The sequence below is a fragment of the Melopsittacus undulatus genome, chromosome 12 (genome assembly GCF_012275295.1).
Source record: "Melopsittacus undulatus isolate bMelUnd1 chromosome 12, bMelUnd1.mat.Z, whole genome shotgun sequence".
Taxonomy (NCBI): Eukaryota; Metazoa; Chordata; class Aves; order Psittaciformes; family Psittaculidae; genus Melopsittacus; species Melopsittacus undulatus.
In genome coordinates, this window is record NC_047538.1 from 7,007,374 (window position 1) to 7,034,418 (window position 27,045).

The 27,045-nt window shown below is 42.7% G+C and overlaps 1 protein-coding gene across 4 annotated transcripts; it reads left to right on the forward strand.

The window, feature by feature from the left end:
- The first annotated feature begins 27 nt into the window (after positions 1-27).
- SCNN1D (sodium channel epithelial 1 subunit delta) lies at positions 28-26,936 on the forward strand. Of its 4 annotated transcripts, XM_034068251.1 has the most exons (14): positions 28-455; positions 3,376-3,502; positions 17,781-18,112; positions 18,906-19,158; positions 20,347-20,540; positions 21,207-21,310; positions 21,706-21,869; positions 22,445-22,543; positions 23,140-23,257; positions 23,801-23,879; positions 24,185-24,242; positions 24,992-25,047; positions 25,316-25,391; positions 25,644-26,936. In XM_034068251.1, the coding sequence occupies exons 3-14, from the start codon at positions 17,796-17,798 to the stop codon at positions 26,019-26,021; spliced, it is 1,896 nt and encodes a 631-aa protein (XP_033924142.1). In that variant the 5' UTR covers positions 28-455; positions 3,376-3,502; positions 17,781-17,795; the 3' UTR covers positions 26,022-26,936. The 4 variants fall into 4 exon arrangements, with proteins under 4 accessions (XP_033924142.1, XP_030900147.2, XP_005143759.2 ...); XM_031044287.2 differs by lacking the exons at positions 28-455; positions 3,376-3,502 and adding an exon at positions 9,638-10,208; XM_005143702.3 differs by lacking the exons at positions 28-455; positions 3,376-3,502 and adding an exon at positions 11,157-11,370.
- The last annotated feature ends 109 nt before the right edge of the window (positions 26,937-27,045 follow it).

Below are 27,045 nucleotides of genomic sequence, written 5' to 3' on the forward strand. Positions count from 1 at the left end.
CGACGGCTGACTTCCGGTTCCGGCACCGCCATGGCGGCTGAGGGGACGCTGAGGTACCGACCTGGAGCTGCTGGGCCGGGTCAGCGGAGCGGAGCGATGGACACATGGGGGCTCCCGTGCTGCAGGGACCCCGAGCTGCCGGTGAGGAGGACCCCAGCACGGCCTGTGTGAACGGCAGCGCTGTCCGGGCCGGAAGCCGGCCCTGAGGGAGGAAGGAGCGATGCCAGAAGGCCGGTGTGATTGACACCACCGTTCAACTGTTACAACTTCATTATGTTCGTGGGGTTGTCTTATTTTGGACTTCCCTGAAAAAAGTTTTGCTCTGCATGGTTTTTTTTGTTATAAGTCTCCCGAATCTGTTCTTCAAACTCACATTTTTCATAAAATGGATAAATACAAACTCCTTTTCAGACATTCAGTACACAGGAGGTGGTTTTTGCCTCAGGATTCCACTGGTAGGTCCATAAAAATACAGCAAATCCTTTTGTATCATATTCTTTTATTTGCTTCACTAACATTAAAGAGCAAAGCAAGTTAGTTCCTCATCTTTCCTAATTATAATTAATAGGCCCTATTTCCTAAATATAATCAGGAAGCTTGATACAGGCAGATGTAAATGTAGTGGCTGTTTACTCTTCATATAATCGCATATCCAGACCATCTGGATTATGCCTTCCAAGCCTTGCTGCATGGAAGTGAACGTGGAGTTCTCTGTCATAGCTCCTCAGCTTAGTGTCTGGTGCAGTTGCGCACAGCTCCTTCCCTTACAGGGTGATGTGAGATGCCTGTGCTTGAAAGATCCAACACTTCAGCACCAAGGTTCTCTCTGGCCTCAATACCGTTCCTGGCACAATAAACGTGTTGGATGTTAACACTAGAATCATGCTGCTTTGGGCAAGACAGGATTTAGCGACACCCGTCACAATGGTCTGTATTCTAAGGCTCCCACACAGCCTTTTCTGTCAGAGTTATGCTGAACCCCAGCATGAGACTGACTCAAATCCTTGTGCTTGTTCACATGCAGAAGTCACCACCCGATTAAGAACTCCAGTAGACAAGGAAATAACCAATTGCTGGTTAACATTTACTGTTTTGGCACTTTGGTTGTCACCTATAGACTGAATTGTATCCCCAATGAGACAAATCCTTTGCTTACTCCCTTCCAATGCTTTTCTTTAGGGAGCTTCGAAATTTGCTAGACATCCAGACATGTATCACAAGGGGGTGTAATGATAGGACCAGGGAAATGCCTTTAAACTGGCAGAGGGGAGATTTAGATGTTAATAAGTTCTTCCCTGGGAAACACTGGCACAGGGTGCCCAGAGAAGCTGTGGCTGCCCCATCCCTGGCAGTGCTCAAGGCCAGGTTGGACACGGGCTTGGAGCAGCTGCTCCAGTGGAAGGGTCCCTGTTCGTGGCAGGGAGTTAAAAGTGGGTGAGCTTCAAGGTCCCTTCCAACACAGACCAGTCTATGTCTGTGTTCACCACTCCAGGTATAAAGAAGGCCACTGTCCTGTGTTCATTAACTATCAGCATAGGTGCTAGTTTAAGAGAAGCATACCTCTGTTGCTGGCCTGATAATCTTATTGCTCAGGTGAAACGAAAAGGCAGAAAAGAAAAGTAGTTACCCAGAGAGTTTGCTACAGACTCATAGACGGGACCACAGGACTGCAATAAAGGCCAGAATGGTTCTTACTGTTCCAAAAGAGGCATCATCCATGAGATCAGCTCCAGCAGTGACCATGGGTCTCCTCTGGGCTGGAGCTCGCCTGCACAGGTACCAACAGAGGGCAGTGGTAGCCTACGTAAGTTTTAAGCTCTTAGTTGCCAGAGCAGCACAGGCTCTGCACAGACTTGCACTGCCTGTCACGGGTTAATCAACAGCAAGAAAGGGGGGGAAGAACATTGGCTGTGATGTCAGTACCTTTGGGCACAAACCACATCTGGAGTTTTAAAATCTATAAGTTTTAAATTTCACTTTGTTTCCACAAACTGAGGATTGCAAAATCTGGTGTCCTCACAATACCTCAAGCGTGCCTGTTCAGTTTTAGTGGGACTATGGAGTTTCCATTTGTGTCCTGAGCACTGAGGCAGGGTTGCTGATGTAAAGTGACTGTCGTTTTAGACCCCAGAGAGAGCTGCAGTTGTGCAACAAACTAAAATGATGTTTGGACTTACAGAGCCCTGCTGAGAGATGGAAGAAGTTTTGTTACTTAAGCTTCAGATCTGGACAAGAATTATTTTTTTCAGAAGTAGGCAAATGACAGAGATTTTAGGGGAAAAAAAAGGCAATCTCAGATTGTGAAGGGAGAAACACACCGAACAGAAATAGTTTCAGTTATTGAGGGGTGTAAGCAATTTAATCCCATGGTGGTTTCATATCAGATATCTTAATATTTCTCATTATCTAAGTCTCAATCACAATAACAGGATCTTTCATACACCAAAGCAGCAATAGTTGATCGGTTTTATGTTAATCTCTTACACTCACTCATCCTTATATCAGATTTGAGCTCACAGTTTGCAAATGCTTGAAGATTTTGCAGAACAGAAGGAATTCCTTATTATAAATTACTATTATACTTAAAGATTTAAAGCACTGTATGAATACGAGGCATTATTAGAATGCTGGTTTAGCCTACGTGTATTTCACCTAATAACTTCCCCATGGCAGCTCATGCAGTGTAATCCATACCTAGTTTTATACCTGAGGGATCTACATGTTTTTTTTCTCTCTGCTTCACCATTTTGGGGTGGGTTTTTTGCTGTGTGATTACACTGGAATTCCTACTGAGTCATGCAAGTCTAGAACTGTGAGAAACATGCGAACCTGAAGACTGTAATAAAGGCCCCCAAATGCTGAAGGGATTCCAGAGCTCATATTTACACCTTTGTCATTCTCTCTAATGTTCCCCAACCCCAAAGTATTTCATACATAAGTGTGTTGTCATTCACATTCCATTCATCTCTCTGGTATGTTATTCTCAACACTTATGATAGCGTAGAATGAGACTTCTCTCTCAGGGTAGTTCCTTTCTTCCCAGTTGTTTTCCAACATGCAAATGAATAACACCAGAGAATTTCCTCTCTATAAGGTCTCTTTGATGGACAGCTCTCATGTCTTCAACGTGTATTTTAAACCTGAGCTTGGGAAGTCAATAGAAATTCCAAATTTACATTCTGAAATCATTAAGTGCATCAAGTAGATAAGTACATGCTGCTAAACTGGAAGGTGAATTAATGCCAAGACAGAGATAAGTGAGCCGGTTCACTGTTCTGTTGCTCTTTAACTTGTTATGGGCTCTTCAGCAGGATCATGGCTGGTTACAGGACATGAAAATATGTGCTTGTGACCAGACCTTTTGTATTTTTTTAGACCACAGAGATGTCTGACTTTCACACTGCAGAAAATCTTCCTTCAATTGTAAGAAAAGCATTGCAGATTTTCAGGACAGATACAAAGAACAGGAACTGGAATTTGTTCCATTTGTGGGTGCCTTTGGGTAAGTCCTTTACTTCATTTTCTCCACCCAATGAAAGTGGTACTTCATGCACTGCTCCCCACATGCAGTCAATTGAGTATTTTGAGGCTGACCTTGATGGATGAAGAAATGAATTGAGAAAGAAAACGCACCCTGAGGAACGTAGTGAGGGGTAATTAGTGTTCACATGTACTCAAACGTAATCTTGTCCAGTAAATGTGGCAATGTTGTGGCTGCTCAGCTTCTCTGCTTAGATTGTCCAGAAGGACTCAGAATGCTTTGAAGAGCAGCCTCAAGGCTGCTCAAAACCGAGGATGCTGGTGAAAGGGAATGCTCTTATATTCCCAGAAAGATATTTGATATATCCTTGGGGAATTTCCCCAAATCCCATTACCGACAGCCATGTTACACTGGGATCAGGAGAGGATCTCGTCTCATGTATTCAGCTGCTAGGTTTGTTTCTTTAGCTACCTCATAGGTTGACCATTGAACCCATTGCTGCTTCAGATAGCCAAGATAGGTCACATCTTAAGTAGTGAAAATAAACCAGGAATCTTTACTTCTGCCTTGAATACAAAGAACTACCATTAGGCCCTTTACTGGTTTTTCAGTCTATAGCCTGTGGGATTGGAAGATCAGTCAGTTATGATGTATTCTCTCCCAGGTGAATGAACATTGCCAAGCACAGTAAATTGAGGATGGATTTGCACAAAGGAGCAAAAAGCTTGGATGGAAGAAGAGAACAAGTGAGGGGAAAATTACTCGAGGGTCTCAGAGCAAAGGGGACTGTAGCAGCCTTGATCTGAATGGGCTGGATGTAAGTCAGGCAGGGGGCTGAAACTCTGCAAAGCCATGGGGAAAGAAAGACTCAATCTTTAGGATGTTGTTTAGGAAGAAGTATCACTGAACCACCACCTTGAAGAAGTCATCATGTGAGTAACAGGTGATTTAGCTCAGGAAGCTGCAGTGACATCTTCTCTTATTGAGCAAGGGAGCACCATTTATTGACAAGGCTGTTGTTAGTGTTTGCCAAAGACAGTTGTAAGGAGCTCAGTGATGCTGGTGAAGGCCTTCTTCCTTTAGCCTATATAAAATGTGTGCTCTGGACACTGTTACTGAAAGGCCTTAGTTAGGACTCTGGTTTTGTGTTTAAGCATTAATAAATATTGCTGAACTGTATTTACCTTTAACTTTTAAAGTGTATTTGTTCATTCTGGGGCAATGCAAAGTTTTGATGAGTTTGGGTTTTCTCTTTTTTCACCCAAAGAAATTTGGAAACCTGAACCTTATTAAAGGCAGAAGGATATTTGCTGTTCAGTCTGGTGAGACTCCATCACTGAATGTGCTGCAATTGTAATTACTAGTGTGCAGATGAGAACAGTGACACTGAAACAATAAATCACTGTCCCAGGGCCACGTCTGTAATAGAGCACTAACTGATCACATGCTTTCCACTGTCTGAGCTTGCATTCAAACCAGGGGATATCCTTGACCAATAATCCTTCAGAGATCTTTTTATTAGGGTACAGAACATTAGTGCTAATGTCCTGGCCAGGTTTAGTTCAAGTAATTATATCCTGCCTTCCTGAATTCCCTTCCAATTTCAAGTGCGTATGAGATGCATCACTTCCAGGTCTAAACTATGAGCAAGGTCATTTGCATTAGAACATCTTGTTGCTTTCCCATCTCAAAGTCATTCCACTTCATTGATGAATGAAACAACATAGGAGGGTTTGGTCTTCTCTTCAGTGGGTTTGTTGCTTCAACTGCCACACTGGCTCTTGCAGGGTAACTTTCCTCCCGTGATTGTTTTGTCTCTATAGTGCTTGTTTGCTTCATAGTGTTACAGAAGTACAATACATTATTATCTAGTAGAGCTATATGATTTTGCAGAATTTCCCAAATCCTTTGATTCCCTGGGAAACTGATCCTCATCCTTTCCTTTATTGGAAACTGATAACTGGTTCATAAATTACTTCAACATAGTGATTATCTTGAGTTTCAGAGAAGGGCTGTGATGGCACCTGAGTCTCACTGATTCATTGTTGATCATGAGGAAATCATTCCATTGTTCCATCATTCAAGTTTTTTTCTTGTATAATATAAAGATAATGTTTATACAGCTTTAATGAAAGCACACACACTTAATCATTGGTGAGTGTCACCTACCTTGAGCTCTCTGGACCAAAGGTTTCACATCAGCAAGTGCCAAGCATGAATCATAATCTTGGGTTTCCATAATCACTGTTCTTACGATAGCAATCAATGTTGTTCATTTGCAGGCCAGATTAATATTTCCAGGCATCATACTTCTTATGATTTATTACATTTTCTGCTGAGATGGAGAGGCAGCAAGCAGGCAGACAGCCGTAGGTGACCCAAATACAATGACAGGCAATTTAACCTAAGCACTGATAAATCCCTGATAAACTGGCTGAAACAAGAGCTTTTTTTTCTCTCTTTGATTTCCTCTTCTGCCTGGCTAAGGTCGGGTGTGACCTCCTTTATGATGATGGGCAAGGAGATAGTATTACTATCTACTAGAAAATGATTCTGACATGTTTCTGAGTCAGAAAGAGAAAAGGTCAGTCCTCTTCCTCCTTTATTCCATGTGTACTAGGTAAGGAGCTCCATCCCCAGGATCAAGTTCCCATTTACCTCTCCATCCTGTGTTTCTCAAACGATAATTGGTACACAGCCATCAGTGGCTATAAGTGACCTTCTAATGACATCACCATAAGATGCAAAGACAAATAGCATGACATGCTAGTTTCTCCTTGCTGTTCATCACTTTCTCTCAGAGCCTTTCACTGCTTCCGCATGCTTCTCTTTAGTATTTGACATTTGTGTGATTACATTGCTCTTTATATCCAAAGTACAGCATGCCTATATTAGAATGTTATTAAGCTATTACCTTGCAAGATGGATGTCTGCCTTCAAAAGCCATTATAATGGCTGTGGTTTCATTGCTGCTGAACTTCCTTCAAAGCCAAGTAATCTCCACAGATAATCGTTCTGCACAGAGATCATTTGTAATTTCACAGCAAGGTTTTGTGACAATGTAGTTTTTCTTACTTAAAATACTAATTTGGTCCCACAGGAAGACCCTGGCTGAGCTGATGAGCATTTTCAATGATAAAACATTTCCTTTATAGAACTTATTAAGCAAGACAGTACCTGCTAACCTTAGCCCAAGCTTAAACTCCTCACTCTCCCACTCCACCTTCTGATCTGCTTATGGCCATGAAGAGAAATGGGCATGCACTGAATGCCACCAGAATGGTTGGAGCGGACAGCGTAGAAGCACATGCAGTCTTTTACAGCCAGATTGTCATTGATTCAGGTAGGTAAATAGTTCCCTTATTGATGCAAGCTTCTAGAGATACTCTAGCCCTGCAGGAAGTCACGTCTTTGAAGAAGAGAAGCCTTTGGGATCTATTGGTACAAATAATGTTTAGAATTGAGGTCTGCCAGCATAGTCTCTGGGCAGCTTAATAATAAATGTATGTCAGATAGCTTAGCAGAAAGAGCAAGGCAGCATGATTTCCTGTGGCACCCAGAATAACAGAGTGATGTTCCATCTCATAATTCACACTGAATATTCATGACAATGTGTCCTAGCGAGTCTTCTCCTGAGGGATGCTCAGGGCATGTTTTGAAGTCTGTGACAGATCAAAGGTAATCTGCATATGTTCAGTCCAACAGCAAAAGCCCCCAATCTTAGCCTCTTTGTAACTCCACTGTCATGCTCAGTCTTAGTACACAGGTGTACATTACTGTTTATAAATATAGCATATATTTATACTATATGTATATATTGTTTATAAATACAGTATTTATTTATACCATGTATATTTATAGTATATATTTGTTTATATATTTATAGTATATATTTATTTATACTATATATTTATAGTATAGTATAGTGTTATTGCTTATAAATACAGTATTGTTTTAACAAACTGACCTAGCTGCAGTGGCAAAGCAGGGCACAGGGAAACAGGGAATGTCTTGAACAGAGTTCAAGTCAAAGTCAGTGTTCAGGTTTTGAATGGAATAGAATAGCAAGTTGATGTTTGCTGCCAAAACCTGCCAGTAGATTCCAATCAAAATGGGAGGATAATGAGGAAAACCAGGGTATTTTTTGCTAAGGCACTTTTCAAAATTAGGTAATACAGCATGCCTTACTTGCATTGTCAGTCCCTGTGTGAGGAGGGAATGCATTCTCTCAAAGAGGAGAGAGAGTTGCAGAAACAATATCAGGTGAAGGATATAGGCCCTCATGATGCATACTCAATGGCCAGCATGGCAAATACAAATTACAGCTGTTCTTGATCTATAGACATCTAGACAAATAGTGAAAATAATCTCAAGATCTTATCCTTGAAGTGAGAAGAAAGTCTCTTATGTTAAGCAAGAGGCATTGCAAGGAGCTCATTTGATGAGGCTGAAAGCTAAAGGCCAAAACGTGGGATCTGATGTAGGCAGCACCCCTCGCACTATGTGGGAAGTTAATTCTAACACAAATAACTTGTTAAATGCACAAGGAATTCTGTCACCTGATTGTCTAATACAGGAGTAAGCACTGATCATCTTGAAACAGCAGATGAGATCTAGGAATATCTCTTAAAAACATGTTTTTAAATACTATAGCATGACTACAGCCCATCCTGTCGCAATTAGCAAGTAGTATCAAAGCAGTAGTCATCATCATGCTTACATGGCAGCTTACATCACCAAAGCTTTATACAAACACCAATTAACCCTCTCAACAATGCTGCAAAGTGTCATTATGGCCATTGCAGAGATGAGGCAACAGAGAGAGGCAGGCAGGAAGATTTGGCCAAGTTTGCACAGCCAGAGAAAACTTCAAGAGCTTAAGGCTTTCAAGTGGGTATTTCTTTGTGGCAGACTTTACCCTTGTCTGTAGGTGGTGTTTTGAATTCATTGCCATTGCTTTCACTGTCCTGGTGGATAAGGAAAATGGAACATCATCATCTTGAGTTTGGTTTTTAGTTCAGTTAGATGGCGTTTGAATTGTTTCCAAGAGACTGGACAAAACCTTGGCAAAGCAGGAACCCTCCAGCAAAAAGGATGTGGACTTTGAACAAACAGTTATGAAGAGTTAGAATCAACTAGAATCAAACCTTCAACAGTTATGAGGAGTTAGAATCAACAAAAATGACCTTTTTGGAGACTTTTGCCTCTACTTGGGTTTTATGTAGTGCCTATGGGATAAAGTCAGTTAGAAAACATCACTAGGCCAATTTAACTCCTTTTGCTTACAGACCATTCCTAATCTGGCTTTTGGGGCTTGTTTGGGGATTTCTGTGGAGGGTTTCTGAGCAGACAGGTCAGACCAGGAATATTTGTGCTCTTCAGGTGGACTATTCACTGCACATTACTCATAGTGAGGTATGGGTCCTGGAACTCACATGGCAGTGGTTTAACTCTTGGATTGGCTCATAAAGCTTCCCTGGCCATGAAAAACACACTGAAAAACAAGTGATTAATAGCAAATTTTTGGCTAAGTACAGTGCTTTCCATGTGAATGAGCACACCCCAAGCATCAGAACACACGGACCCAGAGCAGAGGGACATTCATGGATCTCCCAGATCATCTTCTGCACGTTTGAATGAATCAAAAACAAGTCATCAATGGAATCCTTACATCGGCCTAGCGGTTTGGATCGCCTTCGGCAGCATTTAGAGGTTACAAAACTATCTCTTTCTTAAAGCCAGGTCTTCTCTTGAGCCATGCTGCTTCCCTGAGGCTTTACCTGCATTCAGAGCAGCATTACTCTGCTTTGTAAAGTTTTCAGCACTGCTAACCTGTATAGAGCTGTTTGTATAGAGTATATTTGCTACTGGGGCATCAAGGACTGCAATTACTCGCTCAGACATGGACAGAGCTGTTCTGCAAGAAGGTGAAGGAATCCTTCAGAGGTTGCTGATGGAAAATGTAGTATTACACCTGAATTTAACCCAAAACTCCTCCATCTGAAGAGGTATGACACTGACACAGCCACTTATGTAATAGCTGGTTTCAGTTACTGATTCGCTAATGACTGTTTTGCCCTTGCGCAGTTTGTTCCCGGTTTCTTCATTCCCCTCCTTCCTAGTTGCCATACTGTAGTACCTCTTCCTCTTGTTGACATCTTTGCTAGTTCCCAATAGGAAAGCCTAAAGCTACTGGATTGATTATCACCAGTGAATTGATCCTAACTGTTGCATTGCTCTCTCTTTCCTGGGTACCAAGAGGAGTAGGGATCACCAGGGAAGATCTACTTGTCTACTGCCAGAATACAGGAGCCAGAAGTACCATCTGCCACTTTTTCCAGGAATTTGGACAACTGCTTGTGGATATTTGGGCCTCATTTGTGACGGAGTTATGGTATCTGTGATTCCAGAATGGCTCTGTTTTACATGTCCACAGTACTAGAAGCTTTTACTGATGTTCTCCAGCCTCTGCCAATCCTAATTGCATCAGCATTCCTACAGGTACTGAGCTGGAGTAGGATTAAGAAAAAACCACTAGCAAGCAGGATTTCACCATTCTGTGGATCTTTGGAATTGGCTGAGGGGTTGACAGGTCTGAACAAGTGGAACATTATCTATGAAGACTTGTGACTAAAGAAACAAGAACAGAGAACAGGAAGAGAAACAAGAAGGCAGGTGTTATCCCAGAGGCATGACAGGAGCAGCTACAGACATCTTACTCAGAAAGGTGAGTGAGTAGAAATGAATGCTTGGTCATACTGGTAGCAAGCAGGATTTTACTACTGAGGCTGCAGTTTTTACCCTCTGCGCCTCTGGTGGAGGCTTAATGAAAAGCAGGGGTTATGCAGGGCCTTTTCATAGCAAAGGGTGTAATTAAGGAATATTTAAATGGCTGATGACTAGCAGAGCATGCATGTGCTCAGTGCTGGGGTTTCTGGGCTTTGTAAGGATGTGCCAGCTAGCTTTACCTGTGCCAACCCAGGCACTGCTGGTGATAAAACCAGAGCACTAAGAGCTCAGCACAAGTCAAGCAGTGTTACCTACATCCTTGAGCAGGTTTGGCAGCCTTTGCAGCACTCAGAGCTGCTTTGGCTAGATGCAGACCAGTGCAAAAGGGACACCAAGATACACCAATGCTATCCTGTTTCTGCAGACATAGCTCACTGTGGTTTCAAGATAGAGATCTCCTCAGCCATGGGTCAGAGCATCACACAAGCAAAGCAATGAATGCTGGGATTGTCAGAAGAAATTTTGGTGATCTTCAACACAGATTTCAGAGATGAGGAAAACACCTGAAAAATCAGAGTCAGTTCAGGACCATTTAGAGCAGGATCAATAGTAGACATTAAGCAACGTTTGGAAGTTCTCCAAGGCAGGGACTGCTTTCTTCTGCCTCTTGCATAGGACCGAACATGTTGTCAGCACATCCATAATACCTCTGAGTACTTCTCCTTTCTCCAGTAGGACAGCACAGAAACGATTTCATATTCTACTTTGAAATGATGACAAAGTGGTTCTGGCTTGTAAGAACTAGGAAAAAACTCAGGAGGCAGAGCCTGATGTGTGCCAGTTCAAGTCCCTACACAGCACAGCCAACCAAGTGCAAAAGGGAAGCACTGGGAGTTTCCTTATTCTCTAGTTGCCCACAGAAGGTTGTCAGCCTTTGAGTGGGAGGAGTAGTAGACTGGCTCATCCAGTGGCCATGAAGAAAGCACTGTGAGGGAGTTTCCACAAAGCCAGAGGAGACAAGTCACACTGATTTCAGCGAGAGGAAAGCTGGGTTGGTATGCTGCATCCTGTGTAACAAGAGAAAATGTGGGAAGATGGTTTGACAGAGCAGCCTGGAGCATTCCAGGGGATAAACCACCATTCATGCAGGAGCAAGTGACGTGAGTAAAGCAAGATTTGCTAAAAATCAAGCTTAAATTGTAGATCTGCAAAGCCTCCTGAAGGCAGGAGAATGCAGAATCTGCTCCATATCCCTGCCACTGCTAGCAGAAGGGATGCTAAAGGCTGCTTTTCTCAGCTCACAGACTGAAGGATAACATGCTGAAAAGTGGGGAATCTCTGGAAGACAAGTTGAGGGATAATGGAAAGTAATGAAACGCTGAAGTGTGAGAGTGCACGATAATATGAAACAGATGTAACAAGGGAGAAAGTTTGTAACTGAAAGACAGTTTGTGTGGCTTATAACAGCAAATTAAAGTTCACAGTATAGAATGGCAGCAGGGAAAGCTGCTGGAAGCTGGGGGGGATTTTGGTGTGTCCTTTCAGTTTGCTAGCTTGGTTTAGGTCTCTCAGTGCAAGTGATTTTCAACCAACTGGGAAAGTCTTCATGAGTGAGTAGCTCGTGTCCTCTCATTCCTGTGCAAGACAAAAGCAGTCTTCTGCTTGGTCAGACTCATCTCACTGCAATTCAGTGTTCTCACAAGAAGTGGGATGTGAGAGTGGAGAGTGCCATGGTGGCACCTCTTGCTTTGTCCATTTAAGATGACATTGGACAAAACATGAATATCTGAGCTCTGGAGGAGTAGCCAGTCACAGCAAGAGGAACCAGCCAGAGATCATCACTAAGCTTCTCCAGTTTAATCTCTGACCTCAAGCCTGGAGCAACAGCAAATGTAGGAAGGGGCAGGAACAATGAATGTTCTTCATGTTGAACTTTCCCTATACTGTTCATCTGCTTAGTGTCTAATAGCAACCAAAGTCAGTGTTATGAGAGATTTGATCTATAGAGAGCAAAGCTCTTCGTGTGCACTAGCTGTAAGGAAGTACTCAAGGATAAATGATTGTCTGGGGTAGATTGTTATAAGTGCCTGAGTCCATTGCACATTAATTCACTAACACTTCTTGCCCACATGAAGTAGCTAAGTCTCTTCTCTCTGCCTGCAGGATACTCTTTGTACCTCTCTACTGTTACTCTGAGCTGGTGCTGATATTAAGACAAGGACTTATTTAGTGGCATGTTTGTACAATCTGATTCTCATTTGTTTCAGCAGTCTGTCAGATAGGCAAGAACTGCATCACCACCCATGATGAGTATGCACAATAATCAAGGCTAGTGCAGAGCAAGAGGGAAGAGTGGAATTTGGACAGTTCCTTCAATATGTGACAGCTTAAAAGCAAACCGTCAGAATTCCCTTATTTTGTTTACCTGTATGGTTTTTATCACCTAAATGAGATGCAATTCCATTAATATCAAATTAATATCAACTGGGGAAGAAATCGTAATTCAGGGAAAGGGGCTTGAAGACTTCCAGTGTGGGGTGTCAAGTGTAGCACATCCAGAGGGTGTATTCAACCACTGACATTTCCTGCTGCTCTGTGGTGCCTGCAGTATACTTACTCCTTCCCTCGACTACGGTACTATGAGCATTAACAAACATTTTCTGCCTCATTACAGAGTAATGCTAACATAGCCTGTTTGCAGCTCTAAAGGACTCTCTCATGAGCGTTATCTCCATAATCTCTGTGTTTTGAAAGAAAAACCAACTTACTTTTTAACCAGTGAAAGAGCTCTCTTCCCCTCTCCTCCCAGTTCAGGATACAGGATGACAAATGAGCAAGTGCAGACAGAAATGGTATCTTGCTTGAGGGACAGTGTTGTCTGCACATCCAGTTCTTCTCCATTTCCTGCAGGAAGAAATCATGGCTGCCTCAGAAGGTATTGTTCTGATGTGTTGCCAGAGAATCTCTACACTGAGGCCTGCAGCCATAATGAAGCAACAGACTTTGTCTTGTGTGTGTTCGTTGTGCAATAAGTTCATTGTCAAGGATTTATTGTTGCGATTTTCTATTGCACAATGTAAAATGAAGTGAGGAAGAAGGGTGGGGGACCAGTAAATGGACATGACAGAATCTGGGTTTCAGTCTTTTGAGTTCTTTAACAAGAATTTAACTGCTTACCTCTTCATCAGCCAGTGACAAGTGGCTCTGCTGTAGCTGTTCTTTCAAGATCAAGTTGGATGATGTTTTTAAGCAAAAGTTTAATTGTTATACCCCAAAACATTGGCTTTGGGAACATTTAAATCATTTTCCATGTATTTTATGACATTCCCTTTTAATACCAAAGAGGGGTAAACCATATGAGTAGTAGCTGTTTAATAGGATCATCATCTTTTAGATTAATCATTTTAAAATGGGAGATACATGTTCTGCAGGTTCTGTTTTTCTGAAGCAGAAGCCAGCACAAAGCAATCACTAAAGATGTGAACAGGATTTAAATCAAAGTCAGAAGAGCACATTTCCCCTGATATTTCTCTTTCCCCCCTTCTTTCTGAATTCAGTTTAATAGGCAGTTTCAATTGGCTTTGCAAACGACAGTGTTTCACACTTCCAAGGTAATAGCAAATCTGGTTCCAGCCAATCTCATAAAGCTCTGGGCTGATCTGGAACTCTAAACATTATCCATTTCCAAAGTATTCCTATTTTATTATAACAAAGCTTCTTGCAAAAGCACTGGCGAGCTGTTTTCCAGCTGGGCCACTGTCAGCAGTAGTTGTGCAAGCAGCCCTAGGTGCTTGTGTCTGCAGCCCCAGAATTCCGAATCTCCTTCTGCATTACTTATGCAGCCTTTTGCAAGCCTTAAATAAGCAGCATTACAAAACCAGGATGCTCTGATTTCAGCTGAGTGTCATAGTTGATTTAGTCTAGTCAGGTGTTAACATCTGAAGAGAAGAACAGCATTAAGAATTTAATGGGGATGGAATAGCCCACTACAGATGAGCAATATTCTTGGAGAAGCAGGAAGAAATCCATTGCCACGTGTGCCTTAGCCTGAGTAGCTGATCATTTCAGATTAGAGAAGTATGTAATTCCTCAAGCACACCTATGGAAACCTTAATGGCTTCAATTACTGGTGAGCATGCAAACCTCAGGCAACTATGGAAAGACAGAAAGCTAGTTCCTTATGGGAAAATTCAGAGCTGAAAGAACGTTATAGGATCCACAGTTATTTCCCTGTATATTTGTAGAAATTATGATTGTATCTGTAAGAATTATGGCTAAAAAGCTGTTCTGGCCATTAAATAAAGAACACACCACCACCACTCCAACCAACTTTAACTCTAGCATAGCCTTCATGTTAACTTGTTTGTCCAGTTCATTCACTTCCTATTATTCCCTGGATCATGCTTTGAATAATTTCCATGATCTGTTTAAGTCCTGCCCCTTTTGATGTCATCGATACAATCCATATAGGCTGGAGATCACCCAGGGTATCTCCAGTTAGGGAAGGAATCCTGCACACTTTGGACCAAGACTTGTCTTCTGCTCAGGACAAAGCTGGAGGCTGAGTGTAGTGGCTACTCAAACACTCAAAGATAGAGTTCCTGCCAAGGTACAGTGGGTCTCCTTCAATCTTTTTTTACTTTACTTTGTATTTCTGTATGTTTGATATGTAGATATACACATGGTTAGATATTTGACTACATGGCATGCATGTCTAAGTGGCTAGTGTGTACTGAGCATTGAGCTGCTGTGATAATACATAAACATCTACTTGTTTGCCACTGCTCTATAACTTCCACTGACTTTCCTATAACCTGCAGGCTCTCTCCAGGCATTGACCACAGAGAAGACAAGCAGCTGGTCACTGTTGTGTGTTTTAAGTTGCTGACTGCAATTGCTATGTTAAATAAATTAGTGGTAGGCTGATCTGGGAAACCAGTGGAGAGAGGGTGTTCCATTGCCTGTACATGTGTTTTGGAAGCTTCCCTCTGGGGTTTCTTGCATTAGCATGTGCTTTCTCCTGCTAGTTATTTTGAGAGTGCAGAATCAAACGGTATGAACTAACTACACAGAGCCTTAAAAGCCCTGTCAGAGTGCCTGAAAACCAGGGATTGCCACTGAAAACCATGGTATAGAGGTGGTTTTTCTAGTTCAAAGCTACACATAGAAGAAGTGTGCTTGATAGATTTCATTTAGCATTCGCTTTTGGCAACTCTTAGCCTTTTTCTCATTAGAGCAAGGCTGCCAAGTGGGATTCATACAACAGCAACAAATTCCATTTTCCTGTTTCAGTCTCACACAGTTTTCATTTCTATCTTTAAATACCATAAATACTTAAGGACTCATTCAATATGTTTCTTAACATACACTGCAGGCTTATTTTAATGTATTCTTATGTCATTAAAATAAGAACGGAGTTAAACACTGAACAGGCAATTTAGCATTTGAGTTTAATCTGAGTAATGTGTGACTAGACCATGTTGGATTTGTTTCTGGAGTTTGCCACAGATAGTCCTTTTTGGCTGAATAAACCTCAGTTCTAAGCCTTCAGCAGTAAATCTGGTTGATAAAATCAGTAACCAGTGGTTCAGAATACTGCGTAGTCTGCATTTCCTTGTAGCAGAGCATGAAAATGCTCATTTGCCACTTAGATTCTTTATCACACATCTCTTCTTCTAATTGTTCATGCCCTCTTTCTTAATAATTAATTTTACTTTGGCTCCCTGTCCTTGTTTAATGGCAAGTACATCTAAAACCTGAAAAATCATGTATTAATTATAAAAGCATCAAGGAGGTGCAGATGCCTTTGAGTTAACTTTGTATTATTATTAAACAATACCTTAGAAGATACTAACATGGTATATATGATGGTCTGTGGGGGAAACAGCTCATGATAATCTGTGTTTCCTTGTCAGATAATAGGCTTTGGGCTATTTTAAAGCTAATCTGGTACATAGCTTTTGGAGTGCTCTTCACTGTTTAAGGATTATTGCTAATCTGGCTGACATTGATAGATACACTGAAGAGACTGGTTTAGCAGTTTGGAACTTTAAGATGCAATTTCCTATGAAGTATCCTATTCCAAGAACCTCTGAAATAAAGCCATGGTTTAAAATGGAGAGAGGTCTGCTTGAGGATGGAGACACTGCAGCTTTGTGTATCAGCTGTGGTAACCTCACTGGCACCTCAGACCAAGTCACCACCACCATCACTTCAAGGCCCATAACTCAAGAGGACCTGAGCTCTCATTACCCTATCACACAGCTCACTTGCAACAATTCCTTAGTTATTCCTGCAATCCTTGTCTTGGCTTCAAACTCTGATACTGTATTTGTAAGGTTTTCATTTCGAGTCTAGATTGTACCAAAGTGCACTGAGTAAACTTCTCTTAATGGTATAATAGGTAGAGTGATTCACAGGGTGCTGTAATGTTGGGAACTCACAGATTGCAGGACTTGATGTCATGTTCAGTACGTGGAAGTCTGTCAACATTAGTCCAACATCCTTAGGTTTTAGTATCGGTTTGGAACATTTCCTTAGTCTATGCTGGCTAAAATATATATATGAGCATAAATAACACTCACACTGTTATCATCATGATGCCTGAAATGATCTAGAGTAGTACAATAGATGTTCTACTTACTGTGACAAAGGAGATGGATTTTTGATTTCCAGTTATGGCACTCCTGGGTGATTTTCAGTTTGTGTTCCCTTTCCTCTTCTGTAAAATAAAAGAGGACTTTTAGATTCCTGGAGGAAACTACTTAAGTAAAAGATAGATGGCAATATTTCCGTTAATAGCAGCAATTAATATACCTAGGGTCTTCAGAAACAACCCAACAGCATTTTAGTTTAAGTAGTATCTTCAATGCTTTATATACATCCTAATTTAGTTAACCCCTTCTATATTTTCAACTGAGATGTTGTTTTTCCTCCCTTGCTTTCCCAAATACCTTATTATGCTCCTCTGAGCTGTAGGATGCTTACTGTATTTTATCCTGGAAGCGGCTCTATTTCAGGGATGGTAGAAATTAATCCTGTTTCCCTCCATTCTGCAGCAAAAATTAAACCCGGATTCTAATTTGTCCCTTTCATTCACTTAAAAGTTGGATTTATCCTGATTCCTTGACATAGGGATGAAGCCGCATTGCTAGTTGAGACAGGTTTGTTCCGGGCTATAGGGCAGTGTGTTCCTCTAGCAATACACTCATAATAATTAGTTCCAGCTCTGTGTTAATGCACAGTGCCAGTGTTTCAGATTTAGAAGTTGATCCTTAGTGTTCTTAGAAAGAAAACTACACACCCCTTTAGCTGCAGACTTCTCAGCTCCTGCATTAGTCACTAACTTTGCATATCCATACTAACAGAGAAGTCATAGGCTGTGACAGATTGCCTTGAGTTACTTCGGCAGCACTGTGTAGGACATCTGAACTTTGCACTATTTCCTGGTGTCCCAGCTCACAGATTTTCTCAGCTCTTGCTAGCAACAAACTCATTGGCACCCTATTTGAAACAGTCCATACATTGGCCATGGTCTCTAACAAGATACTTCTCTTTTTGCATTGGACAGAAACAGACATAGAGGATGGAGCAGGAAGTGGCAAGAGAAGAAGAGAGGAAAGAAGGTTTAATTGAGTTTTATGATTCCTTCAAGGATATGTTTGAGTTCTTCTGTAAGAACACAACAATCCATGGCACCATCCGCCTCGTGTGCTCAGACAGCAATAGGATGAAAACAGCTTTTTGGACTCTACTTTTTCTTGCCAGCTTTGGCATGTTATACTGGCAGTTTGCACTCATGTTCAGCCAGTACTGGGCCTACCCAGTTGTCCTGACCATGTCAATGCATTCAGGTCCTAAGATGTTCCCAGCTATAACCATCTGCAACCTGGATCCATACAGGTAACCTGTGCTTTCCCCTTGTATGTGCCTTCCCCTTTCATGTCTTTAGTGGCAAGAGTTCAGAAAGGGTTGACAAGGTGAGGACTGCAGCCTGGAGAAGCCTCTCTGCCTCTCAGAGGTGGAAATGGACTATTGTTACTTCCAAACTGGTTTTACGATAAGATCTTGTTGGGAATTGTGCAACAGCTTGTAGCAGTTTGTTTCATGCACTGAGTCAGGATAGAGGGAACTTCACCTTGTGACTTGGCTCAAGCTGCTAACTGATTTTGTGCTCTGATGAAAGCATGGCTACTGTGTGCATTCATTCCTAAGTAAACTCCCAGTCCCTGGAGTGATGCATGCTAGAGCTGATTCTGCTTGGGTTTTCATACCACAGAACATAACTTCAATAAAAGGCTGTGTGGCTCTGCTTGTCAAACAAGGCTCACACAAGAGTAGCAACTTCTCAAGACATTTCAAATGACATAGTAAAGGAATGATGCAGTTTCCTCAGAATAATTATCTAGTTGGCTGACAGGAAGGACAGTTTGTGCTGCTGGTGCTGCACAGCTGCAAGTTCTGAGATTCACAGTACAGGAGTCAACAACTGGAAAGTCAGCTACTACTACTAGTTTAAGTTTATGTATGTTAAGCATAGGTACCATAGTTACTGACTTCTCACACAGACACTGAGGTCTGCAGAGATCAGGAGAGTAGCTCTTCCATAGATACATAAAATACACAAGGTACATAAAATAGAATGCCTTTTTGCAATAGAAATGGGGATATTCACAAATACTTCTGTTCCTTGCAGATTTGAGCTGGTCAGTGAACATCTGGTTCAACTGGATCACATGGCAGAGAAATCCATTGCTTTCCTGTATGGCATCAACACATCAGCCAGCTTATTCCACATGAATGAGAAAAACATCCACATAAAAGACCTGTCAAGCATAGGCAACCTCAGCAGATCTACCTTCAAGCTGAGCCAAAACTTCTCACTCTTAAGAATGCCTGGCCACAATAACAGGTCAGGAAAGAAGTATTCCAGTGTGGGCTTCAGGCTGGTAAGTGCATGTCCTCTTTGAGACTTTAACCTGGCTACAGACACAGCAGATAGAACTGGATGCTTCCTAAAGGACAGGAGACAGAGGGGAGCCCACAAGTACCTGAGCAAACAAGCAGGGAAAGCCCACAGATGATGTCCAGGCCAGGCAAGCTCCAGCTCATCAGGAGGGTCATGGTGATGAGGCAGGTTTGAGATCAGGCTATGAAGTTAATTCACTGCATCAAGAGGGTCCACAGTGAGGCAGGAGCACAGCAGCAGCCTAGCTGGAAAGCAGCAGCTCTAGGCCCCAACCCAAAGAAGAAGTGAAGTCCCTGGGCTGAGTTTAAATAGGCTGCTGAGCCCATGGGCAGAGGGTGTGGTTGGAGGCCCCAGGTGAGGCTGCTCAGGGCTGTTAAAGCCTAACAGTGCCCTCAGGGCCCTGACAAAGCTCTCACAAGGTACATTCAAAAAAACAAGTGCAAAAATCATTGTATCCCTTTCTAAACATGTACAAAACCCCTAGACTGAGCAGGTGAGGCAAGAAATGGCAGAGAAACAACATGCAAGGGTCCCCTCAGTGTCTAAATGCTCTGGTACTGGGGCACTAAGACTGTTGTAGATAAAACAAAAGATGGCAATAAAAAATCAAGAAGATGAATACAATAAATGTGTATCTGTGACTGGAGAGGAGCACAAATGCTTTGGATTCTTCATATCAAAACCAGGGTTAGTGTAGATCTAAGAGCAGAAGCCAGAGAGAGATTGACATGGCTTGAAAGACCAGCAATTTTTGCCTGATTATCATCATTTTACCCCATCTTGAAGTCCTTCACCCACTTCCACCAGAATCTGGAGGTGTTCACTTATCTGAGGCCAGAGAGTAAGAACAAAGAAGGTGTCTCAGGACTTGGCTCATGTTTCATGGACTGTAGAGAATTCCAACTAGCCCTGTCCTCTTTTCCCTCACACTGAGATCAAGTAGCAAACCTAACTCAGCTTGGAGGAGAGAAGGTTCTTTACAGAGATCCTGTCCAACTTCAACCATTTGCTGATTCTGTGATAACTAAAATGATCAGAAACTTCAATCTCTGATAAAAAATAGTGGTTCCCCCTGTTCCTGTCTCCAGTATTGCTTTTACCCCCTGATCTCTGTTACCCTCAGACTGTCATGTCCTGGCTGTACTGAATGGCCCCTCTCTTCTTTCAGTGCAATGCCACAGGTGGGAATTGCTTCTACAAGACTTATTCATCTGGGATGGATGCAATTCTTGAATGGTACAGGTTTCACTACATGAATATCATGTCCCAGCTACCCGTTATAATCAACATTTCTGACCATGAGGAGCAAATAGAAGATATGGTCTACTCCTGTCAGTATGATGGGGAGCCCTGCAGACCCAGGTATGTTACTTCTTGAGGCTCTAGTTGTGATCAGCAGAGCCCAAGGACTTGGGAGATGAAACTGAGCCTACACTTTACCTTATGGCCTACTGCCAGGCTTAGCCTTGGTGGGAGATACAGCTGAAAGAAAGAGCAGCCTTTTATGATCAGAAATTCAGAATTAGAAATTCAATGAACACCAAAAGGGTCAGATGGTCTTTTTACATCCTTTTGTCCCTAGAGGCAAAGACATGAGCCTGTTGCACATACCCATGGCAAAGGCACCTTCTTTTTCCTGCATGCCTAAAGTCTCTACTATTGGAAGCTCTTCCACATATATATCTTCCACATAACACCAGTGCACTCAACTATGACACAGAGTAAGCAGAAGGCAAATTTAAGTGTTTCTGAACACTTCCAGCAAAGAGGAAAAAGGTCTACAAAGGTGGTTGTGGATCATTTTATGAGATAAGGTCCTTCTTTGTCTTTCCTGGAGGCAATTGACTCTTAATTCTTCTGCATTTAGTGTTTCTGATGGTTTTATGTACTCTCCAGTGAGTTAACAACTCCTTCCCATAGGCACTGCTGTACATACACACACAGACATACACAAAACACATCCTGCATAGGAGTAAAGGTGCTGCTACACTCGTAATTAAAACCCATCAACATCTCTCTTGATTTCAGTGACTATGTTCACTTTCACCACCCAGTCTTTGGAAGCTGCTATACTTTTAACAGCAAGGGAACAGACTCTTTTTGGACAGCTACAAAACCAGGAATTCCTTACGGTATGTTATCTGGCAAAGGGTGGGAAAAACAGATAAAGTTAATATAATTTGGCTATGGCTTAAATACACCTTCTATACATGACTTACTGACATACAGCCCCCTCTTCTAGTCTGGTGGCACAAATGGTGTACTCTATTTGCTTGCTTCACTAGCCACATGTACGTGATAGCCATATCAGCAATATCTTCACTTACAGCAAGCAGAATATTACTGGTTTTGGAATAAGCTGGTGCAGTTATTACCTGATCACTTACTGGGAGTCTAGAAAAAGAACAGCTCTTCTGTGAGTTAAAACAACATCAGCCATCAGTGCTGAGAATTCAAGACTTAGTGGGGTTCCTATTTTGACCCAGAATAAGTTGTTATCATCTGCTTCCCTTTCTCTGGTTGACAGGACTTTCCCTTATCCTGAGAGCAGAGCAGAAGGATCACATCCCACTCTTGTCTACAGTAGCAGGTGTGAAAGTGATGATACACAACCACAATCAGACACCATTCCTGGAGCATGAAGGCTTTGACATCAGACCAGGCATTGCAACTACCATAGGCATTCAGCAGGTTAGCCACTTGCTCAGGAGCATTGGTTCTTTTCTTGCTGTGAGGAGCTGGACATTGTCACTGGCTCATACAACACACCTGTGGGACTCCTGAGTCCACTTATTGACTGTGCATGTACACGTAGTAGCAGGTGTACATGTATATGTACATATGTGCAAACCCCTTTCCTCTCTTCACTGGGCTCAGCTTCCAGTGGGTAAACCAAAATGATTCCAAATGTGCAAGGGGCCTTTTGGTCCTCAATACATAGGCACTGTGGGGCTCTTATACCTCTTACATCTCATTCCAGCTCTACACAGGGAGCTGCATGTGTCTAGCAGGATGAGAGCAAAATTCAGTTATTTGACATGATGAGTTATTGCTTGTCACCTGTAGGATAGTGATTTACCACGTGCACTCTCCTACCTTTGCCCTGGTACTGTGTAAGTTTTATTAGCAAGGTATAGCTCGGCTGCTCATGTCTATTACTACATTTCCTGCCCTGTATATGATGCTCCATCCAGTTAAGATTAGATGGTGATGGATAGGTCCAATTACAGCTCCTAATCACTTAGGCCTCTTGTCTGTGTCCACAGGATGAGGTGAATCGCCTGGGTGGCAATTATGGGAAATGCACAACTAATGGCAATGATGTGGATGTTAAACTCCTGTACAACAACTCCTACACCCTGCAGGTACTGTCAGAGCTGCTGGCTGAGGCCCCAGCTTATTCACAGTGGATTAATAGCAAACCAGTCCTATGTTACTCTCCAGAGAGCTTTTACAAACCAGCAGGTTCATTACCAGAGATAACAGAGATTCATGCCCCTTTGAAAAGAAGCTCACAAACAGGGTGTTGTAACTTGGGATGTGTTTATTGCACGGAGGATACTCAGTCCTAGACACCAGGGCTCTTCCCTCCTTGTAACACAAGAAAGATCAGGCAGTGAGCCAGTCAAGGCAGCTGGACTGCTCTGGTAGGAAATGCTTGGGCCATCAGGTCTTTATTTGTGTAAGCAGTTGCCCTTGGCTCTGGATGTTTGTTTAACTGAGATGTTACTCCCATAATGAAAACGGGAGAAATTTCTGACTGAGCTCAATACTGTTCTGAGAGGCAAAGACAGGAACAAGAAGTGAAAACCTTTTCCCTCAGCACACTCCACTGCTGGCTGCTGTCTTTTTGCACTGACAGAACTGTGTTGTCTCCTACCAGCTGCAGGCTTCTGCTGGAGGCTGCGGCACTTGAGGATTTATGGCTCATCCAATTTCTTATGCCTTCTCCCTTTCCCAGGCTTGTCTGCATTCCTGCTTTCAGCACATAATGGTTCGGAAATGTGGCTGTGGCTACTACTACTACCCGCTGCCTCCTGGTGCTGAGTACTGTGACTACAACAAGCAGCCTGCCTGGGGTAAGAGCAGAAGACTGCTGTCCTGTCCTTGTGGAAGGAGCACATTCCTACAGTGGGCACTGATTGCATAACTCCATAGATCTGCACTTCTACTTTGTGTCTATTTCTTGCCTAACTAATTCCTCACATTGCTGTATCCAGCCAGATGTCAAACCCCTTTCTGTGTGGAAATATCATGGATATGCATGGATATAGTGCATAAAAAAATCTCAGTGCTATCAAACATCCTTTTATTAAGTCCATTAAGATAGGGTCAGGCTATTTCATGTTGTCAGCATTGGTGGCTGTGCTGCTGTGAGACAAAGCTGTAATGACTTCTCTTGGTTTTCTGGTTGGCCTGTCCTCAGCAGATCCTTACACGGGAAGCTCTCACTGCACACACGTAATTAGTTCCATTTGGAACCATTCCAGAGGTGAGAGTGAGCCAAAAATAGGTCCCTCAGAGAGTGCTGTGTGCTTGGGAAGGCCAAGGTGAGGGCAGAGGGTTTGGTAGCCTTCCAATCCCTGTGGAAGTGTCTGAGTGCGTTCCCTTTCTTTCACCAGGTCACTGCTTTTACCAGCTGTACAACAGGCTCCGAAATCATCACCTCAATTGTTTTGAGCAGTGCCCCAAGCCCTGCCGGTAGGTCACTAAAGCAGAGTGCAATAAATGCCAGCTTGCAGAGGAAAAGCACACCAGGGGAAATGGTGGAAGCTTAGTGGAAAACCTATGGACCCACTGGCAGTTTCTGAACTGATTTCAGTTTGGTGCTGGATTTTGAAACCCCTCTGGTTTTCCTCCTGAACAGTTTTTGGGCATCCTTTGGGTTTATGTTCTTTGGGTTTAGAAGCTTTTCCCAAAGTTCTCACATTGCTAAACTCCATCATGTATTCACTTTTAAATGCCAAGAGTCACAGTGATCACAATCTCCATTTTTATCTCATCAGGGAATCACTGTACAAGGTGTCTGCTGGGACAGCAAAATGGCCATCAGCGAAGTCTCAGGTAGTCCATACAGACAACCCTTGTGTTCAGAGGGGATGATGTCTTTACTGTTCTTGTTGGAGCATTCAGGGTCAAACAGTGAGTCAGGCCACAGCAATGGAAGTGGCAAATAAAGCAAAGTGGTCCAAACCCTGCTCAAGGGAACGACCTTGTAGTTGAGATGCCAGATTAAGATGTACAGTCAATTCCAGTTCTAATCCAAACTTCTTTGTGACCTTAAGCAATTCACCTCAGTGCCTCAGTTCCCACCTACAAACTGGTGTTAATGACTTTCTGCTTCCAGTGGGTGTTGTGGTGTAACAACTTATTACTGCCTGCCAGGTGCTGCAAGGCTACCATGGTAACTGTGAGTCAGCACATTGCCTCTTGCCATTTCTCATGTTCTGATGTTAAATGGGTATTGAGGCTGTAGGACTGGGTAATTAATTCCTGTGATAGAGGTGATAATGTACATGTAAATACAATCAATACAGTTGGAGAGAGGAGATGATTTGGTGGCATTGCCAGTAAGGGCAGAATTTAAGAACCAGAATACTACACACACACTATCAGTGTGTCTTCCTTGCTATTGTGGCAAATACAACTACCATTTGATAGCTGTCACTGTATGTTATAAACCAATTGATTACGTCCTTTGTTATTACTTGCAATGGCCATTTGATTCCTAATGAAACCTACATTTACAAAGCATTAAACATACCCAAACTCAGAAGGCAGATTGCCAGTAACACACCTCTACTCTGCTACAGGACTGGGTCCGCCAAGCTCTGAGGCATCAGAATGGCTATAACTCCACCAGCAACAGGTCAGTCACTGTGAGAAGGTGCTCCTCTTAAAACTATGGATTAACTCTTCATCCATATGGATGAATGTACAGGGTCACCCAATGAATTCCCCATCCTTGCTCACAGCACTGTGAGACAATCACTTCTGTAACCTTTTCCCAAGCTTATGTTTAACACCCTCAGGAAGAAAGCCTGAGTGGGGAGATGAGAGTGCCAGCCCTACCTTGCACCATGTGAATGACATGTGGACATCCCACCATTGCTAACTGCTCCCTTTCCCCACTACAGGAAGGATATTGCCAAGGTGACAATCTTCTACCAGCAACTGAACTACCAGTCTGTGAATGAGTCTCCTTTACTCACAGTAGGTTGCACTACATGAGCTGAAAACGTTGTTACCTCTCATTAGTTACAAGTGGCTGTGTGGGGTTGGAGGAAGGATTATTTACAGCCCCCAAGATGGGATGGGATTATTCTTAGGGAAGAGACTTGGAAATGTCCCATTTCACACAGAATTCCTCCCCAGATGGCAGACAGCTTACTGACCTGCAGTAATTCCATGTTCCCAGAGCTCTGCTGTGTTTGATAAAACACAACCCTTTGATTCTTTCCACAGGAGAATCTACTTCTGTCCAGCATGGGAAGCCAGTGGAGCCTCTGGTTTGGTTCCTCAGTGTTGTCTGTAGTTGAAATGTTTGAACTGCTCATAGACACACTGGTCTTGTCGCTTCTATTCTGCTACCAAAGGTTCAGGTCAAGGAAGACAATGAATGTAGCTCACATTGCTGCCATCCCCAGCGTGAGCTTGACCCTAGAGAACTACCGAGTTGTGCAAGAAGATGCTGCAAAAGGTGATGATTCTGCTCATCCTCAGCCTTCTGCAGTGACTGTTGCCATGGACAGGGGAGATCTGCATCTTCACCCATTCTCCAGCAAAGTGGATATGCCAGAGCTTTGCTCAGATGTGGTGCTTAATGGATTTAGATCCATTTAGATCCAGCACTTTGGGAGTGGAAGTGAATAGCTATGGGTATGTTTGTGTGCACAGGGAGACTTGGAACTCCCCTATTGCTCAGGTGCTGTCAGGTTGCAAACAGAAACATTCCATGAGCACTAAACACCACACTGTGAGCTTGGCAATCCTCCTCCAGCTATTACAGTGCCTTATTAAACCATCCGTGTGCCCTGGATTCAGGCATCATGCAATGTTCCTTTGTTCCTAATGAGTATCCAGGGAGGGGAGAACTGTTCTCCTCCTCTCTGGGACAGTCGTGGATCCTCATAAAAGCCTATTCATAGCTTTTAACTTCTAAAGCCTTGTGAGGAAACCAGCCTGTGGCTTCAGACAGGCCCATCTACATTTCACACATGTACTCAAAGGAGAAGTCAGCCTGGCTGTTAAAGGGAAGGATTTCCAGAGGAGGCTGAGGACTGTGTGCTCCTGTCAGGCAGGATGACAGAGCATGGCATAAGAGGTGCCTCTGATCACAGCTGTGCTTCCCAGACACCTCTCTGTCCTTAACCTGGGTATTGAGGACAATGCACAGGATGCTGCTGCTGAGATGCTTTTGCATTAATTCGGATGAGACTTAACTATCCTGCAGGTAAGGAAAGGGAAGAAACAGGGTTGAAAACTTCTGTGTGTCACAGGCAAAGCATCGGATTTATTGAGGAGATTAAAATGCTGCGTTTTTGTTGCAGCCCATGTATAAATAGAAATGGTTTAATGTTAATATTTGACAGTAACTTATGTGTACATAAAAGAACACGTTTATTTGTGATGATGGTTGCACAGGAGCCTTTTACTGTTATGCTCTTGTTGGTGACTTGCTGTGGAAGACAAGAGTTAACAGGAAATCACTGCTTTGTTTTGTAGCTTTTGTAAGTAATAAAATGCTCTGGATACAGACTGTGACTGGGGTTTAGTTTGACTTTGTTTTGTCTTCAACCATTACCTGCATTTATTATGGTCTGATGGCTCCTGCTGGGAATGGAAAAGGCTTCTGAGTGTCCAGACA